The sequence below is a fragment of the Pempheris klunzingeri genome, chromosome 3 (genome assembly GCF_042242105.1).
Source record: "Pempheris klunzingeri isolate RE-2024b chromosome 3, fPemKlu1.hap1, whole genome shotgun sequence".
In the NCBI taxonomy this organism is placed as follows: Eukaryota; Metazoa; Chordata; class Actinopteri; order Acropomatiformes; family Pempheridae; genus Pempheris; species Pempheris klunzingeri.
The window spans coordinates 26005958-26025382 of record NC_092014.1 but is presented as its reverse complement, the minus strand read 5'-3'; the positions used below and the strand labels follow the sequence as shown (position 1 = coordinate 26025382).

Genomic DNA, 19425 nt, shown 5'->3' with positions numbered 1-19425 from the left:
ACACACTGGCACACATGGCTCTGAGCGATAGACTATTAAGAGACTGAATACAACCCTTTTGAACGTTAATTTGCGCCGCTTAACTAGCAAAAGTGGAGTAGTAAATGCTCGTTGCACCATCTACTTCAGACTATGCACTACAGATCATTTAAATAAGGTTATTTGTTTGGTTTTCATTGTGTGGGTCTGTCGCCCAGCTAAAGACTAACCTCAACTCTGCTCAGAATGTAGGGAAATATCAGATAATGAAGGTGACATAGCTCAATGCCACTGCAGTAACAAGGCAGCAAATGTAATTTTCAATAATCAATTCCTAGTGAAACGTGTCTACACTAACATTTAATAAAAACTCAGTGTTGTCATGAGAGGAATTCTGGCAGTAGAGGGAGGAGGACTCAAACGCATACAGCTGAGGCAGACAGCGACAGTTCATGATGTATTGCCAAAATGAAGGTGTATATAGGCTTACAGAATAATCTGACAAATCCAAAGACAAGAGGCAACTAAGCAACTTTTGACATAGAAACAGGCTGATGTTGGAAAAGGGAAATAGTTGAGCAGGAGGGCAGGGAAGGTCAGCTGATGGAAAAGTTTCAAAGGGGTTACTGCAGGGCAGAAGGGAGTGGCTGGATGTGGGAGTAGGGTGACTAAGACAGGAGAAAAAGTCTGAGGGCATCTGGTGGACAGCTAGAGAATGGAAATGAAGGGCTCTGTATATACATATATATATATATATATATATATATATTTTTTTTTTTTTTCTTTTTTTATTATTATTATTATTATTTATTTATTTATTTTTTTATTTTCATTAAGAGTCATAAGCTAAAAGGCTGCTTCTAACTCCAGCCTCATATTTATGGTACAGACATAAAGAGTGGTATATACCCTCTCCTCAAACTCTAAGCAAGAAAGCAATAAAGGCATGTTTCCAAAAGTGTCAAACTATTCCTTTAAAACATGAGGGAGCGCTGCAAAATTTAAATCCCAAATTTTTACAATTTATTTACATGCTTGGTTGGCCTGTAATTAGACAGTGTGAACCCAAACAAACCTTATAAAATGCAATAAGAATTTCCCACTCTGTGTAGGAGCATCATAAATTATTGCTCTGTCTTCGTCAGGTTCACACAGAGCAATAATGGTGGTCAAGTGAAAAGGATGTGACAGTTGTGTTGCTGCAGAGCACAGAAAAACTTTCTGATCAGTGCAGAACTGGTTTCCTGTGACTAACAGTGCCCGGAAAAGTGGGAAGGCACAGGTGAACAGATGTGCTCTGCTGCCTCTCTACAGGTGCCTTTGGTACATTAGAGCCCTCCACACACACACACACACACACACACACACACACACACACACACACACACACACACACACACAGGTGTCTGAGTCCTGGCTTTGGTCCAGTGGCCTGGGGCTGGTCTTTATCCTCCAGTCCCCCAATGCTTCTAAAGCCCTGCAGCTATGTCAGTCTGCTAGCCCTTCTTCCTTTCCTTGCCTGCCTTCCACTTTCATATCAGTTTTATAATTCTCCTTCTCCCTGGAATCCACATTCCCTCACTTACTCATTTCCCACCAAATCCTTTTTATCACTCTAATCATTAAACCTTTTCCAGATCTCTATGCTTCACTCTCTCTCCTCCCACCTCTGTCTTGCGTCTCCTCTAGACCTCTCTCTCTCTCACAGCCACCTCAGGGCTGCTCTTTCGTCTCTCTCCAACCTTCCTCCGGTCTCTCTGTGGAGGCCTAAAGTCCAGTGGCTGTACTAGAATGTCAGACAACCATATATTAACATTTAGACAGCCTCTGGCCCAAAGGGGGGCTCCAGTTTAAATCACTCACATCCACTCTGTACGTTCACAAGATTTCCACAAGCCGAGTGGCACGGCTGGCACCAGCGGAGCACCGCTGTCAATCTTCATGGAAGTTTTGCTCTGTTAGTTTTCCGACGTGACTGTTTCATGGCTGTGTAAGCTTCTATTTCCCTACCTTTTTCCTCTAAAACTTGTCTGTTCCCCACAAATTTCACCAGTTGCCATCAGTTACAGTGAATGTGAGAATCTTGTTTCAAAAGAACAAATGGGAAATTCATGTGTACATTTGCGTCAGTGTGGCTGGAACTAGCATTTTTCATTATTGGTTAATCTGTTGATGATTCTTTTCCACAATTATCTTGTTTCCTGCAGCCAAAGACGATATCTTCAGTTTGCTTGTTATGTCTCACAGACGGTCCAACCAAAAAAAAAAAATTGGACAGATAATAAACACGAAAGCAGTAACTCGTCACATCTGAAAGCCCGAGAGAGCAGTCAAATAGTTAAATATCTCCATAAATATTGAATGAATGGTTCCCAGAAGATGAATCTGAATAACTTTAGTGATCTCCTGACCTTTCCACTAATCTAGTGCTTCACAGGTCACAATTCCAATACGTTGGTTTATGACCAAATACTGCACCTGCAAAACTATTCCCATCAGACTCATGTGTACTTTGTGTTTAGTCCTTATTACCAATTATTAGCTTGTTATAACACCCTAAACTTTGATGGGGAACATAGTGGACATAGTTCAAGCTAAACATTAGAATGTTCATATGTAAAAGCTAGCATTAAGTCCTGCAAATCTGTCTGGTGACTGTTCCAAGTCCTGACAAATATCTGTAATATACTAAAATGCCCCAGTTTTCACCATCTAACGCCAAAGTCTACTGGTTTTCATCACCATTAAAATAATGATTCTAATATTATACTTCTTTTCAGCATTTAAATAGGCATTTATCATGTTCTGTCCCACTCATTATTACAACATGAACAACGCACCAAAGGTCTGAATTTAACACGGATTAACACACAATAACATGAACGATGGTGATATTTGAAGACAGCGATATAACGGCTGTTTCTGATTAAACAAGAAGGATTTTATAGATTCTACAGATCTCTGTAGGGACCCTTCCCACAAGAATAGAATAACAACAATATTGTAACGGGTGCAATTGCATAGAGTCTTTATCTCAACAGGAACAATGGGGACAAATAATGATTAATAAAGAATGAATAAGAAAACCAAACTGAAGCTTATGATGACTTTCAAATTTAAGTTCTGATAGTGAAATGAGTCATTTCTCAGGGGTTGAGATGCTCAAAAAAACGTTACCCACTTTAGCTCGATACGGTTATGTAACAGTGCTACGTTACATTACATTACGCTTTAGCATTTATCATTATCAAAGTTAGGGACCCCATCTTACACCAGGCATGCATAAACTGCATAAAAACAAAAACGACAATAGAAGTGAAGTGTGCCCCAAAACAAGGACTGAAAGTTTCTTGTGTCCAAGTTATGTCTTTCCTCACACACAGTCAAACTTTGTGCCACTCTGAGAGCCAAAGAAAAGTGAGGCATCTTATTATTCACTGCTGGGACAATAGAGAAGAGACAGGGTGGAGCATGATGATGGTGTGAAATCCCTGTAAGGATAATTCTCTGTAGTTAGCGAGTCTCAGCGGTCTCACACAGTCTGGTACTTTTTGTTGCAGCCTCGTGTGTGTGTGTGTGTGTGTGTGTGTGCACGTGCATGCTGGCGCGGCTGCGTGTGATGGTGTATTTGTGCAGGCTCGCTTGTAGGCTAGGGGCTGTGTTTGTGTTACTGCAGAGGTGACAACAACCAAAAATACACTAGCTCTGCAGGCCTGAATTATTCAGAAAGTGGAGATGGAGCAGCGGGGGGTTGGGGTGGAGATAGATGGATGGATGAGAGACGGCGGTGAGAGAAGAGGAAAAACAGTTCAGTGAGGATGAACAAAGTCGGTAAGAACGAGGAGGTGAGAGAAAGTTGAGAAAGTGAAGACTCATCAAAAGCAAGCCAAACACACTAGAGACACACATAAGCTGGCCATGATGACGTAAGAGCAAGTCCACACACACACACACACACACACACACACACACACACACACACACACAGAAAAACACACATTTTGTTATGGCCTGCTGAGGTGCAGAGTAAATTCTTGCATCTGCACTGCAGCACTAAAAACACAAACAAAAATTCTTGCTTCTTTCACACAAATATATCCTGGTCTTCAATATCTGCACACTTAACATACATCAGCAATACCTCTCTTTGAAACGCACACACACACACAAGCACACTGCATGCCTCCTTCTTATACCTACACACTAAATGCATTCCTCAATCTCTTTTATTCTATGCATGCAGGCTCCCCATCGCCTATCACTCACATTGAAATTCCCTCCGTCTTTGAAATATGGGAGTGCAGCTGTGGAGCTTTTACATTTCCTGTATTCCTGCCTGGCATGGGGAGAGGTGGTGGTGGGGAGGTTATGTATGGAAAGCTAAAATGGAAACTGGAGTGTGGAGCCACATTTATTGCCTCTTAGCAGGGTACACATCCAATACCCAAAGAGTTTCACAGCACTGTGAAGGAAGATGTTTTTAGCATGGGTGGTTCTGTGGGGAAACTGTTTTAATGCTGTCATCAGCTACACAGAGAAATAAGTCTGACCCCTCTGATATCTCAGGAAACAGTGTGCAAGAAAGTTAAAAAAAAAAAAACTTTCAAGTGCACAGTGACTTTTTACAGTATTCTATGAAATCATTTTACTGAACTGGAAGACAGAGAATGAAAAGGTGACTGCTGGAAAGGGGGAGGGAAAATAATTAGTGACTTCCGCTCAGTGCAAAGCACTCAGACAGAGGGGAGCTCTGGAAATAGGCTGTTACTGTACGTCTCAGGCATCTCCTCAGAGTCCCATTACCAATGGATGTCTTCCCATCAGCGAGGGAAGAGGAGGAAGAGGAGGAAGAGGAGGGGACTGGGAGTAATGGATTTCAGCCTGGAGGCAATGACGATGAACCACATCTGGCCCAAGACTACACACATGACTCAGCAGTGTACACAAAGATCGGCTTCAGACTATGAAGCTTAACAGTCGCCAAGATTTGCGATCAGCAAAAAGCTGCAAGCTTTGCTATTTTAGTTTAGAAAATGTTGAAATCATGGAGCCTCTTGAACGTAGTGTGTGAAGTGGTTTCAAGTTGAACAAATGAACAAGTTTGTAACGCATCTTTTTAAAGTCTGTCATTCAAAAAAGAGCCAGATCTCTTGATTATGAGCAAAAATGAATGAAAATGAAATGCAGCTGCTGAACTGAGATTGTTTCATTTTCGGCAAACAGACTTTCCTCTCCATTCTACAAATTTTTCCTTCTTTATTAAGAAAACATTTTACCTATATTTACTGTTACTGAGTAGAAAGGCAGACAGGAAATGTGGGTCGGGAGAAAAAGTGGAATGACATGCAGTGAAGCCCCCAATCAGGGGCATTGTGGTCATAGTGTCCCGTGGCTCCTCTTTGTCTTCAGTTGCCTTTAAGACGTCATTTTAAAACAGTGTGACTGATAAGGAGTCAGGATCAGAGGACCAACAGAAGACAAAACTGAGACAATGCATATACACAGCGATAAAACCACTGAACTGATTTCCTGTGCCATGCTGAAACAGAGAAGTGGTATGAAGCCAGACTGACAAGTAATGTCACTTAGTTACAATATCTCCTCTAAAGATTGGCTGCTATATTCTCAAGTAGGGTTGCAGCAGCAAAGTCTGTGTGTGGTGAAGGGAACAGTGGTGCGTTTCACTGCTTACAATTCAACTTTTCATTGTAAGAGGAAAACTGTTATTTCCTACAGTAGTATGTCCAATAAAAGTTCTTGTTTGATCCACTGACAGGCTCAGATTGTTATTCTAAGTGTCTGACAGCATTATGAAAAGGATCCCTACAGAGACCTGTGAGATTCTTTTTTGTTTAGCCAGAAACAGCTGTTACAGCACTCTCTTCAAAGCCACCAGACTCCACTGACGAAAACAGTATTTTTACCTTGCACATCATGGGAGTCGCTTGGCAGCTAGTTTGTTTTTTGTGTTCTTATTTGTGTTATTGTGTGACTTGGGTGTTGCAGAGGCGATACATTGGACCAACTCCAAAACTTTTTGTACCTACTAGGCAACCAAAAGTTTAAATTAGGGTACAGGTTTAAATACACCCTTTAAGATCTACTTTCTGATGTGGAGTATCCACATTAATAAAAATGATACATTGATATGTTAATAAAAAATGCTGGAGGGGCACATTCAAAGTAATTGGACCAATCCAGCTTGCAGCCTGCAGCTGGCAGGTGTAATGGTAAGAAAAATGCAAGATCATACTTGGTTTCATCTCCTGTGAGACTTTGCAGGATACCAAAAATGCACAACAACTCTGAGTTGGTGTTTAAACATTGAGGTCATATTTACTTTTTAATGCCTACATTTTTGTTGTTCTCTGGGCAATGTAATACTTGTTGTCACTGTAATGAGAATGTACAGGAAATTCCTTTTTGAATATTTTGACCTTCAGAGGAGGAAGTGCCTGAAGCTGGTAGATTTGTTGTACTACAGGGCTTTAATCTGCAATTCATTACAGCCATTGTTTAAAATGATTTTTTGTTTCAGTTTCCTACGGAGTCATCAGACAGACCCGTTGATTCCAAGTGACAAACAGAGTCGCAGTACGCTCGTCGGGGAACATTAGCTTAGAGAGAATCAGCTTTCACTTCTGCTGCTGTGCATTAGAGCTCTTAACTCACTGCTGAAGGAGCAGGAGATGTACCTATGTGTGTGTGTGTGTGTGTGTGTGTGTGTGTGTGTGTACAGCAGGGGGGTCAAACTCATTTTAGTCCAGGGGCCACATTTGATCTCAAGAGGGTCGGACCAGTAAAATCACAGCATAATAACCTTTAAATAACGACAGCTCCAAATGTTTCCCTTTGTTTTAGTGCAAAAAAGTACAAGTACATTCTGAAAATGTTCACATTTAACGAACTCTCTTTTTACAAAACATTATGAACAACCTGAAATTTGTCTTCTCTGTCATTTTTACACTTTGCAAAGTCGTCCCAGCAGGCCTGATTGGACCCTCTGGCGGGCCGGGCTTATATGTGTGTCTGTGGATGGACTGTGTGTACACGTTAGGATGATATTTATGCTGATTTCTGATTATGTTGTCTCTCCGCTGGATGGCTTTGTTGACATATTTTTAGAGCAATGCTATGTTAGTAACACTGTATATAGGAGAGAGACAGGTTAGTCATCACTGCATTGTTCTCATTGCTGTCCTGAGTGTGTGCTACTCTTACCAGTTTGTCTTTATGTTGCACTATATGCTGCAAAACCAATGACCCTTTGGGGGAAAATAAAGATGAACTTGAACTTGAACTTTTGTGTCTCTCTGTCTGAGCAGAGAAGCCAGAAGAACGAGCCTCTGACTGCAGGGTTGTGTGTGTTGAACATGTTGGAGGGAAAAGTAGTTTCTCTTAAGCTACTGCTTCAATTTACAAGGCTGATGTTGATGGACTTCGGTACTACTGAAAGGGGAAAATATATTCACTGATGGAGTTTCGGTCGACATGTCCTTCATCAGGTACATGAACAAGCATCAACAGTTCCTCATATATTCACACATGCTGAGGAAATGGTCCAGGTTATAAGGTTATAAAAGCAGCATTTTCTCTTTAAGAAAAATAAATTAAACATGGAGAACAAAGTAATTAATGCCAAAAGCTGCAAATGACATCATAGAATTTGAAAAAAACATGAGATCATTGATTATTAAGGACCACTATCCATTATTTAATGATTGTATGTATATTTTTTCATCTACAAAACGAGGCCTCTCAGGCTGCAGCTAACAAATATTTGCATTATTGATTCATTTGAAAATTACCATCTCACAATTTCTCATAGCTCAGCTAATAATCCAAAACCAAAGATCCCAAGACATTCAGTTTAAAATAATCTAAAACAGAGAAACCTAGCAAATAATTTATTACACGGGAGAAGCTGAAATATTTGAACATTTAGCATTTTTAAAAATGAACTGATTATCAAAATAGTCACCTAAACTCCCCACTAAACACAGTTTTGTCTTCCTCTGATTGAATTCCATCTATGCTTACAGTATACCGTCAGAGGACCTCTTGTGATGCTTGTGAACGTTTTCACTTTGATTCAGAGAAATTTCCTGTTCAAGACCTGCAAAGTCAAAAGTTGTTCATTTCTTATTGAAAACCTTATTCTACACTTGGAAAAAATGAGCGTTGCCATGGAGACAGTACCCTAAACACAGCCATGTAAGAAAAGACCACACATACTCAGCTAACAAATAATTCATCAAAGGTAAGATTAGGTGTACCAACATGAATCCTCTGAACAGATCTAAACACCACACATATTACAACCTGTCGTCAGATACAGCAGCTTGGTTAGTGGCCACTTTGACACTGTAGGCTCCCTTATGGCATCATTTATGCACACTCCCTCCTAGCGTAAGGCGATGTAGTATAAACGTAGTAAAAAGAGTGAGAGAAGACCACATAGGGCCAGACACGCCCAGAAGACGTAACTCAAGCTGTGAAACTTGACAGACACAACTGACATATTAATTTGAACCCAAAGGATGATCTTTTCTTAGTTTTGATGCCAAAACATAACCAAATTCTGAGTAGTTCACAACTTTGTGTTTACTCTTGTTACTATGACAACAAAGGTCACCTGACTATGATGACGAGGATCACCTGACTATTGCTACCATGACAAAGAAGGTGACCTGACTTCATCCTTTCCTGCATGTCCAAAACTCATAATATTTGAAAAGTTTCTCAGCAAGCTTTATTTCTAAAGTCTACCTGGATGTTGCATATTTACCGTGGAATCCTGCACGTGCACAACTGATGCAACTGACGCCAGATGGGTGCCTGCAGCGTCACAGTTTTACCGCATCAATTTTACCACAGCTTTTGTCATTTTGGGGCTTGAAGTTGAATCTGTAAAGATGAGGTCAGACCATCCTCAGGTAATGGCAACATACCAGCAGAAACACTAGATTTTAAGCCAGTGAACCACAACCCCCACTATGCTTCTGCAGACATGGATGGCCACTAATGTACCTCCCCCTGATGTGTCAGCTTCCTGTCTCTAACCTTTGCCCGTCACTCTCATGGCCACTGCGACCGCACAGTAGAAGAGCAGCGGATGTTGAGGCAGGTGTCTGCTCGCCTTCTACTTCTCATCACGTTTCCTCGAGCTTTATCAAGTGAAGGCCTGGGATACCGAAGGAGTGTGAGAATATAGCGGTGTGAGAGAGCACGATCGGGATGAGGCGTGAATTAGTTTGAGCTTGCGGGTGTGTCTGTGTGTGTGTGTATATGTGCGTTTGAGCTTTCCGCTGTGGTATAAAAGACTCTGCTGCAGTGCTTTCACACACGAGCCTTCACCGCAGAATCAAACCATGATGTCATCTTTCCCTTTCATCTGTCTCTGAATCTCTCATGCTGTGGAAGGAGGGGTTTATTTCAGCCATGCAAAGTGAGAGAGCGAGATAATGCAGAGGGCTGGAGGAGTGGGGAAAAGAATGAGAGTAAAGGGTTAATTTGTACTTAGCGCTTTAGACAATGAACCCCCAGCTGCGGTGATACCAAGACATCATTTGTACCTTCTACAAAATCTAATTGGATTTTGCTCATTTTCAACTGAAATTTCATAAACATCCTCCATGGTAGAACGTTGAGACGCCCTCTTCTAGAAGAAGTTGCTGAAACAAGTAGTTGAGTAGGTGATCAAAAGAAAATACTCAGTAATCAGTAATGTTTACATGCTTATCTTCACATTCTTCACTTTCTCAAATTTGAGAAAGTGGAACACTAAGTCCTGCAAACTGTTGATAACGTGTAATCACTTTATTAGTGATGTTGTGTCGTCACACCCTCAGCGGGTAACAGTCATATAGACAGACAGCAAGGTACTATATATTCAAGTAATAAATGAATTAAGATACGAAGGTCTGAGGACAAAACATCATTATTAATTATAAAGTAAGAAGTGCTTTGTTTTTTTTCTCAGTTTTTGACTGGATGTACCAATAAAGCTTTTTGGTGTATGAGAATTTTGTAGTGACTGTGTGTATGATACTTATTGAATAATATATATATGTGTGTGTGTGTGTGTGTGGAGGGGAGATATATATATATACATATATATATCCTTTTCCACTGGAGTGTTTGCATGTGCTTGCATGTGTTCTCCTGTTGTTAGTAGGTCTGCACATGTGTATGTGCTGTACACTTTGCCCCCAGTCAGCCAGGACAGAGTGGCAGAATACTTCTGGTATCTCTCTAACTTCAAACTTGGAAAAGACAACGTTACATAATTCAGACAGACAGTCTTCCTGTCACATTGACAACTTTTAGATTTTTTCTCCACAAGTTGTGACTGAGGTTTCACAGGCCTGAGGGACATGAATCTTGCTCTGCCCACGAAAGAGGGACGTAAACAGAGTTCAGCTCTGAACATGACAGACACCAGAGCTGGATCTGTGAGGGGGTTTTTCTGTGATGTCAGCTAAAAAGAGAATAGAAAATAGAGGGAGAGTACACAAGGCAAAAGTAGAAGATGGAGAGTGTCGTGGGAACTGAAAAATCTGTTTTTGTATGGTGCAGATGAGAGTTAGCAATCAAATACCATAAAAAACAATATTGAAATTCTAAGTAGATCTTTATTGCTTGCAAGCAAGATCCATTACCAGCCCCCACTGATATGAAAGAGAGGACGTCTCTCATCAGCTATTACAGTACTTACAATAGAATGTGATCAGTAGCAGAGAACACATGATTTTGCTGAAAATTGTTGACCTTAATATTTCATTGTCTTGAAAAACTCGGGTAAAGAAAGGAAAACAGCAGGACAGAGACAAAGATAAAGACAGAGGTGCCACTGATTGGACAGAGGAGGTTAGAGTGTCCCTTGTTCAGTCTCTGCTGCTGCCTGAGCCGCCTCCTCCTCCCACCAGTTAAACACATCACAGTCACACTTTGATGAAATAAACACGCACACACACCGAAGGGGATGAGTTAGCCACTGCTACTGCAGCTCCCCTGGCGAAAAACTGATTTTGAAAAGAGTGTGTGTGTGTGTGTGTGTGACTGTGTGTTCTATGTGCAGTGGAAGTAAAAGCACACTGAACCACAGAAGCACAGCACAGCCTAGTGGCAGAAAGACAGAGAGCCTGAGGCAGAGGCAAGAATCAGCTTTTTTCTTCTTCCTCAAAATCACTTGTGGCAGACAATTTTCCACCACAGTGATGAGAATGTTTCTGAGACTACATTTTTTAGACCTTTTTTAAAAGGGGAATTCTAATATTTTTAAACCTGGGCCCTATTTTTTTTTTTTTACATATTTTGATGTCTAACTGACTGGTAGGTACAAAAAGTTTTGGAAATGGTCCAGTAGATGCAACACAGGCTGCAATGGCTGTAACATTTGGAGGAGGAGGTCTCTCTCTGTAGGGATCCCTGCCGTGTCATCGGACACACTATCTGAGTCTGTCAGTGGCAAAAACAACCACTTTCAGTGGACATACTTCGATTGGGTACAGTTGCCTCGAAGGATTAAGTTGCAATAATTGCAGCCCATTTTGCTGCTGCCAGCTGATGTAATCTACCGAATCAATTCCAAAACTTTTTGTACCAACTAGTTATTTCTAACCCAAAGTATGCAAAAATGCAGGTCAGGTTTAAAAATTCTCCTTTAAAATGATCAGGATCTTTCATTTCATAAAAGCCCCACTGCTTTGGACACTTTCTTTTCAGCAGTGACATCATTTCTATTAAAGTAAGAAATAACAGAGTTTTTCTCTTATGATGAAATGTTGAATTCACGACAGATAAAGATTTTGCTGCAGCTGCACTTGATCTGACCACTCTGATACGACCACTGGCTTATAGCAGCCAATCTTTAGATAGAAGAGATTTTGACATTACTCTGTTTGGTGGGAACTCTTTTTACTTGTGCCACTATTTCACTGAGTTTTAGAATGGCACAGATAAATATTTCAGTGGTTTTATCTCAAAAGTTGTTGTTTTCGCTTTGTGGTCTGATTCCACTCCTTACCAGTCACGTCGTTTTATAATGATGTCTTAAAGCAATTAAGCAAAATAAAAAGGGCCACGGGACACCCCGACCACAACGTCCCTGATTCAAATCCACCACAGGGACTTCATATCATTTCACTTTTTCTCTCGCCCCACATTTCTTGTCTCCCTCCCTAAAATGTGACCTTCAACAATCTTAATAAAGAATGGAGTAGAATAGAGAGGAAAGTCAGTGTGCCATCATTGTGTCATCGCCTCTTGGGGCCACAGTGGCTGCTGTTTACCAAAAATGAATTAGTCTCATCTCAAGGGCTGCGTTTCATTTTGAAGCCCATTTTGCAGCTGCCAACTGAGGCGATCTACTGGACCGGTTCCAAAATGTTTTGTACCTACTAGTCATTTAGGCACCAAAATGTGTAAAAATAGGGTGCAGATTTAAAAATACTTGAGTTGTCCATTGAGCTTTTAAGCCGTAATGTGGAAACAACATGAACGCACACCACTAAGATGATGTTGTTTAAATGCTCTTAGCACTAAAATACATGTTGAATACATGTTGAAGCTGACATGTCATGTCATGTCATGTCATGTCATGTCATGTCATGTCGTGTCATGTGGATAGGAACTAAGGGTTACAACCTCATACCAAAATAGACATGTGAGCAAACAATTGACATACACATGAATTAATAAAAAGTTTCTAACTATCAACCAAACATTTATGTTGCTGTATTTATGATGTCAGTTGGTTCTCTGACTTGGGTTTTCTCTGTTGAGCACTTGTGTTTCTAATTATTCCGACACCATATGAATACACCCTAGCATAGCACACCAGAATCTGTACAACAGCTGTCAGTGCCTGAGTTGCATTGCTTGTTCATTAATTAAGATCCCCATTAGCTTCTGCATAGCAGCAGCTGTACTTCCTGGGGTCCACACAGGTTACATAGTGACAATAAAAAAATACAACATAACCTCACACATCGTGATGCATGTCTACTGTGAATAAAACTAAAAACGGACACAATTTAAATGACACAAAAACACACAGACGACAAACAGGCTCTAACTGAATTTATCATCAATACTGAATACAGAATACTTATTAATTACTAAAGATTCTTCCTGAGTTTAAGTGTTTTCCTGAAAACCATATATATATATTATTTTGTGGTTTAGTATGATTCAGGAGTGAATTCCCTTCTTGTATTGCTCTGTATTTTACTGTACGATGAACTGATGAGGCTTTAGATCTTGGAGCTGTAAAACAGTCTCCAGCAGTGTGCCTCATTGAATAACTGTGTGTATCTGCACTAAAGGATAGTTTTCTTGTAATTAAAAAAGAAAAATCAATGGATTTTCTGTTGTTATGACATTCCCAATGAAAACCATGAATTAATTATAATGTGTGTACCTGTCTGATAGGCTCGGGGACCCTGTAACGGCAGCAGGAGTGTGTGAGGCGTACAGCTGTGTCCACACTGATCCTGTGGCCTACGGACACGTACACCGGCTTAGAGCTCTTGTCTGAGCTCCGCAATGCCTGGACACAAAGAGAAATGTCTCAGTAAGTTCCCCACATTCTGTGATTGTTACAGCCATACATGTTTTGTTGAGTTTGACTTTCAGCAGGCTGGGTGTTCTTTAAAAGTCAACAGCAGCAAAACACATTTGTTAAAAGTATTTGTGTCTATTTTTCGTGTGTCTGTACTTCGCCGCACCTTTCCGAGCACTTTGCCTGAGGCGGCTGTGAGTGGGAAGCTGTCTCCCCCTTTTTGCAGAGCTGCTATCTGCAGAGGCAAAGACACAAATATCAGAGTCAAAAAAGATGCACAGCATTCCAGTACCAACACCAGTCAGCTGAAACAAACTATTAAAGGGAAATGTCACCACATTTTATGCGGATATCCATTAGTGTCGATGGTAAATGTAGTCAGTTGACGTAATAAATTCCTCAGTGTTGCTATTCTGACCAAGAAAATAGACGTTCTCCTGCCGCTAGATTGTTTACACTTTTGGGCCACTGGCACCATTATTTGTCGCAGCTGGTGAGAAAGAACAACTACAGGCTACTGACTTTCTAGTTGGGATAGCCAGGGGGCCGGCTCTGGATTCATATCCCCCCCTCCAACACACCTGATTCAAATGACTGGACTGTTATTGTGCTTCCGCAGAGCCTGATGACGAACTGATCATTTGAATAACAAAATATTTAACTTTTTTTTAAAGGATCTTAATGCAGGTATTTTTTAGCTATTCAACTGTCGACCATATACACTGCATCCATTTAATAACTTTCATTTGGAGTGTGCACTGTGCAACTGTATTAGGTAGGAAGCTCCTATGGGTCAACATGCCGAAGTGTCGTACACAAGACACTGAGCAGCTTCAGTGTGTGGATGAGTATGAAAGAATAGTCTCCTCCTAATTATATTCCTCCTGTATGAATGATGTGTGAATGGGTGAATGAGGATGTCATGTAAAGCGCTTTGAGTAGATGAAATAACTAGAAAGGAGCTCTACAAATACAGACCATTTACTATTTTACCATTTAGGATAATACAAGTATCAGACTCGGTATCTGCAGATACCCCATATTAGATAACTCAAAAAACTTAATACCTAATAAAAACCCTGCATCAGACTTTATCTGGAAGCTTCTCATATGTGTGATGAGTGGATGATGAACTGACAGTAGCTTACATTTTTGTCCTCTTTTTATCTACAGGAACTAAAGTTTTGGTCTCACAGTTGAAGTGAAGAGATGGTGCAAAGTCAGATGTAGTGATGTGAGCTGCTGTTGACAGGTGTGCTGTGGGTTATGGGCCAGAGCGATGAAGGGAGCTTAGCCTCCCTGATGGATGGGGTGTCTGCTCCACTATGACTGATTACAGCAAGCAGCCAGCGGGGAGACAGGAGGAGCTGCATAGGGCCTCCGAACCTGACTGGGATGAGGCCAACTGTGTGTGTGTGTGTGTGTTTGGGGGGGGTTCTGGCTGCTTTGAAACAAGTGCAGGACTGAAGCCAGAACAGCAAAAGTCAGAAAGACAGAGCAAGTCATCAATAACACACTGGTTTGAGTTACAGCCAGGCTATCAGAGAGAGAGATAGAGAGGAGAGAAAAAACAAGATGAGATGAGAGAAAGAGAGAGTGAGAGGGAGAAAGGAGATGGAGTAGAGGAGGAAGAGAGGTGAAGAGGGAGAATGAGAAGAGGGAAAACATAGAGGACGTAAAATCTGAAGGACACTGAGCTGCTAGGAACTTCAACAACAAAGATATAATTTTCCCAAAGCGTTTCGAGGACAAAGAGGAAAAAGAATAACATTATCCTCGTCTGTCATCCTTTTTGTTTTGTCTCAGACTCAGCACTCCAGCTGCAGGTAACATAGAGCCACTGAGCAGGTGCAGCTGGTCTCTGATGAGCCGATTGAAACCAAGTGTGCAGGTAAAGTGGGACAGCGGAGCTGGGAGACTGAGGAGTGTAATAACAACACACACAGGGGACAGGGGAGTAGAGACACATGGGGGAGGGAGAAGGGGAGAGAGACATATGGAAACAGGCTGTGACACGGCCAAGGCCGCAACAGTCTGCGTTCTACAAGGCCACTTCAAAAGGATGGATAGATTCTTTAATGGACACACAGACTGTTGGAAGTACTGCACATACTAAGGAATCTTCATCATGTCAATTACTAGAGTGTTTTTTCTGTACAGCATGAAGACTGGAGGCAGGGAGAAACAGCTAATATAGAAATAATTCAAATACACCTACCCACAACAAATACGAGTGACAAATCAGCATGTTGTGTCTCATTAGTTAATCTGCATACAAACAGAAATTTACTGAAGAAACTATATTAACACATATGAGCCTTCATTTTAAGTTCAAGACCCGTTCCAGTGAAAATCAAGTGTTTTCCTTGGTCCACCACATGAACATGTAATGTTGTATTATTTCATTTGCTACCAAGACAACAGGAGCAAATTCAGCAGTCGACACCAAGGCTGAGCATATCTGCTTTGAAACTGCAATGTGCCAAAGACGATCTCAGAAAAACGAATCAGCCAGTCACAAACCTAAGGAGCTACAGTTTCCTGTTCATGGACAGCATTGCTCTTAACATATCATTACGTGCACCTGCATTGGCAATACAGAATTCACAATCAGGAATGTTTATGAGATAGGAGGAGATGTAATTTCAAGGACTTTCAAATTTCATTTCATTTTGCAGAAAAACTGTATTAAACACAATTCGTTATTTCAAGCTGACCATTTTACATGAACGTAAAACTGGAGGGCATATTTAACACAAATGAGTTTTACAGTTCATCTGTAGCATTTTGAATACAGTACCATGTCTTTAAATACTGAGGGCATGTCTAGTTGTACTAAACATGCACAAAAGACTTTTGCTTGGAAGTGTTATTATTATTTGACATTATATTTTTACATTAGTACCATCAAGAATGTGTGCAACTGTCTCAAAACACACACACACACGCACGCATGCACACACACACACACACACACACACACACACACACACACACACACACACACACCTTAACTCTCAAGGGTTGCACATTTAATTACAGCTACTGAGAGAAAGTTCTCTGTGTAACCTTCAGAGACACTTCTCAGACTGCATATTGGTTTTCGAAAACTTTCAATGTGTTTTTGGAAACTCTTTCTGACATTTAATTGAGTATGGCAGTGGTACGTGCTGGTGTTCGTGGAGTTCGGTAATGGCTAATCCTATTTTTTAAGATCTAATTTTCTGAAATTTGGTAGGGAGCCTGATATGGCTTCTGTTTCACAGATTACTTCACAGCTAATTTCACACTAAGCGCTCAAACGCCAAAGCTGGTGCTGACTTGAGGCACCGTAATTCTGTGCGTGCCTGTACACAAATTAGACAGAGCCCCAGAGAGTGGCAATTACATCAGTACGGACGGGGAGGGACTTCTGAAATTTCATGCACAGCAAGTGATGCAAGCCTAATAGCTCGAATAGCTCCAAATATGCAGAGTGGGCGGGTACTGCCCATGCTACCTGATACCTAAAATGAATATGGATAGGATAGGATTTTGGTACAGAGATAATGTCTGTAGATATTGTGTGATTGCATCCTCGAAGCTGTCCATGCTCTGCGTAAACAAAGAGATCCAATGCCTCCCAATGAGACTAACCAACATTTCTGACGCCAAGCCACTAACACTAATTGAGGGAGATGGATACACTTCTACAGAGAATCGAATTAACATGTTACACTACTAGATGAAGACCGCTGGGGTTATAAACTGAGAGTCTTTTGCCTGCAATTGAGTTAGCAGTGGATCAGATGATTGCTAAAGCCATCCATGCTGGTTCCCTTTGAAACTTCAGAGTAACACTTGTCATCGGCATTACAGGAAATGCCCATCACTACACTTCTACACATCAGCATCATCTACAAAGAATTTGCATAATGATAGTTTCCTTTGGGAAAGTATTTGAGAGCAGTTATTATCACTGAGCCATACCGCAGAGCAAAAGAGTTTCTGTCACCATGTTTGTGTTGGTTTGCTTTGCTCAAACACTGGCGATCCTGGAGAACATAGTGTGTGTAAATGCATCTACAGTTCACAAGTATGCAAATGTACAAAACTGATCAGAAAACAGTAGTAATCCTTGGCAGGAATGGACAGTGTGAGAGTCTAAACTCCAGCCACACCCCTGTTCATCAGGCAGATTGAACTTTAGTATGGTTTTATTCGTTCCTCACAGGTCACCAAGGCTTCAGACTGTGAACATTTGCATATTAATGAATCCATTTTTTTCTGTCCCCCAGGTATACTTTGACCAATAGCTATTTGCTCCTGCTTGATTTATATTCAAAAAGTCACATTAGCAAAAGCTAAACAAGGAGGCCTTGGCTTGCAACAAAAGTCACATTGTCAAAACAGTACACACACACACACACACACACACACACACACACACACATTCTCACATGCACGTACAAATACAGGAGTAATGTGGGATGACAGGCACACACTTTTAAAAGTAATTGAGAATTCCGTCCTTTGCTCCATCCCTGTCCTAACTTTTAATTCATCTATAATAATTAATCTCCTAATTCTTGTCAAGGTTGGCAGCTCTTTAACAGAAACAGCATTAAAAGACACATCACAAAATATCATGTAGCACATCAGCTATTTTACAGTGATGTGTTCTGTAACCAAGTCTTGGAGTGACAAAGCTCTACGGCACAGAGGGTGTGGTTCAAAGTGCGGTTCAAAAGTGGTCTAAGATCTCACCTGTGACTGGTGCTCTTCACTTTTATACACGCCCTGCACCTGCAACAGGTTCTTGGCCACGCCCACACACGGCAGCCCTGACAGCACTCCGAGATGACATGCCAGGCCAAACTCTGCAAGGACCAATCAGAGATAATGTCAAATATTGACACAATTGTACTGACTTTGTGTGATAAATTAATCGTTCATGATGCATGATGATAGCCTACTGCACATAAGACAAAGTACTGCAGAGACTTTTATCAAAAGAGAGACCTCTTTAAGAATGAAAATGTTTGTCAGGTGTCAGATACATTTAAGGTATTATTTCATCTTGAACAGTATGAGTAACATTTTGAGACATACGTCTCTTTTGCTTTCTTACCAGGAGTGAGATGAGGAGATCGACGACGCGTCAGCACATTAAGTGCAGAGCTGGAGCGGAGAGGGTTAGCCTAGCTTGGCATAAAGACTGGGTGATAGCTACCTTGGTTCCATCCAACTCTTACCAAAACCTGTAACCTGGTTGTATCCAGTTTGTTTATTCCATACATAAACAGAAATGTAAAATTGGCCAGTTGTCTTTCTTTGGTCTTTAGTCTAAACTAGGCCCACCATGTCCTGATTCCAGCTCTATAATTAAGGCACATACACAAAGTTCTCTTTCATGGCATTCATTTTGTGTCTCACATTGGGAACGTCTACGGCGTGACCTCATCAGGCACTCCTATTCCATTCTGCCAGCCAGGATTGGCTGGAACCAAGTGCAGCAGGACACAGGTGGACACCCTCCCCCTAAAAAAAGCTTGACAGTACACTGCCAGTCATTCAATAACCTCTTCTCGTTACGAGCAGAAGTTCCGAACTCTCTCTCGAAGCAACTGTCTTTGACTGGCTCTTCCCCCATGTGTGACAGACTAGCATGTCAGCCCACTGTCAGTGAGAATAGCAGCTTGGTCAGAATGCACAAACTCAGAGTGGGTTATGAAAACATTAAGCAGGCGATACAGGCTTTAATTTGCCATAACACCCCAACAATTCAGAGGAGTAATTCAGTCACAAGCTCTTGGCGAAGACATTTCGTCCATATTAGTGGAAAGAGCAATAAGAATTATCCCTCCTGAACACAGTTGGAGTGGTTTTTGTTCAAGCTATTT

At 41.1% G+C, this 19425-nt stretch overlaps 1 protein-coding gene across 3 annotated transcripts in view; it reads right to left on the bottom strand.

Moving 5' to 3' along the window:
* The window catches only part of LOC139199040 (endonuclease V-like), a 70181-nt gene that overhangs the window by 37897 nt on the left and 12859 nt on the right, over positions 1-19425 (bottom strand). For all 3 annotated transcript variants that reach the window (XM_070828048.1, XM_070828047.1, XM_070828046.1), the window contains 3 exons: positions 18290-18402; positions 13710-13778; positions 13403-13531 (listed from right to left, as the gene is read on the bottom strand). In XM_070828048.1, coding sequence (XP_070684149.1) covers positions 13403-13531; positions 13710-13778; positions 18290-18402 — 311 coding nt within the window. The remainder of the gene's footprint in view (positions 1-13402; positions 13532-13709; positions 13779-18289; positions 18403-19425) is intronic.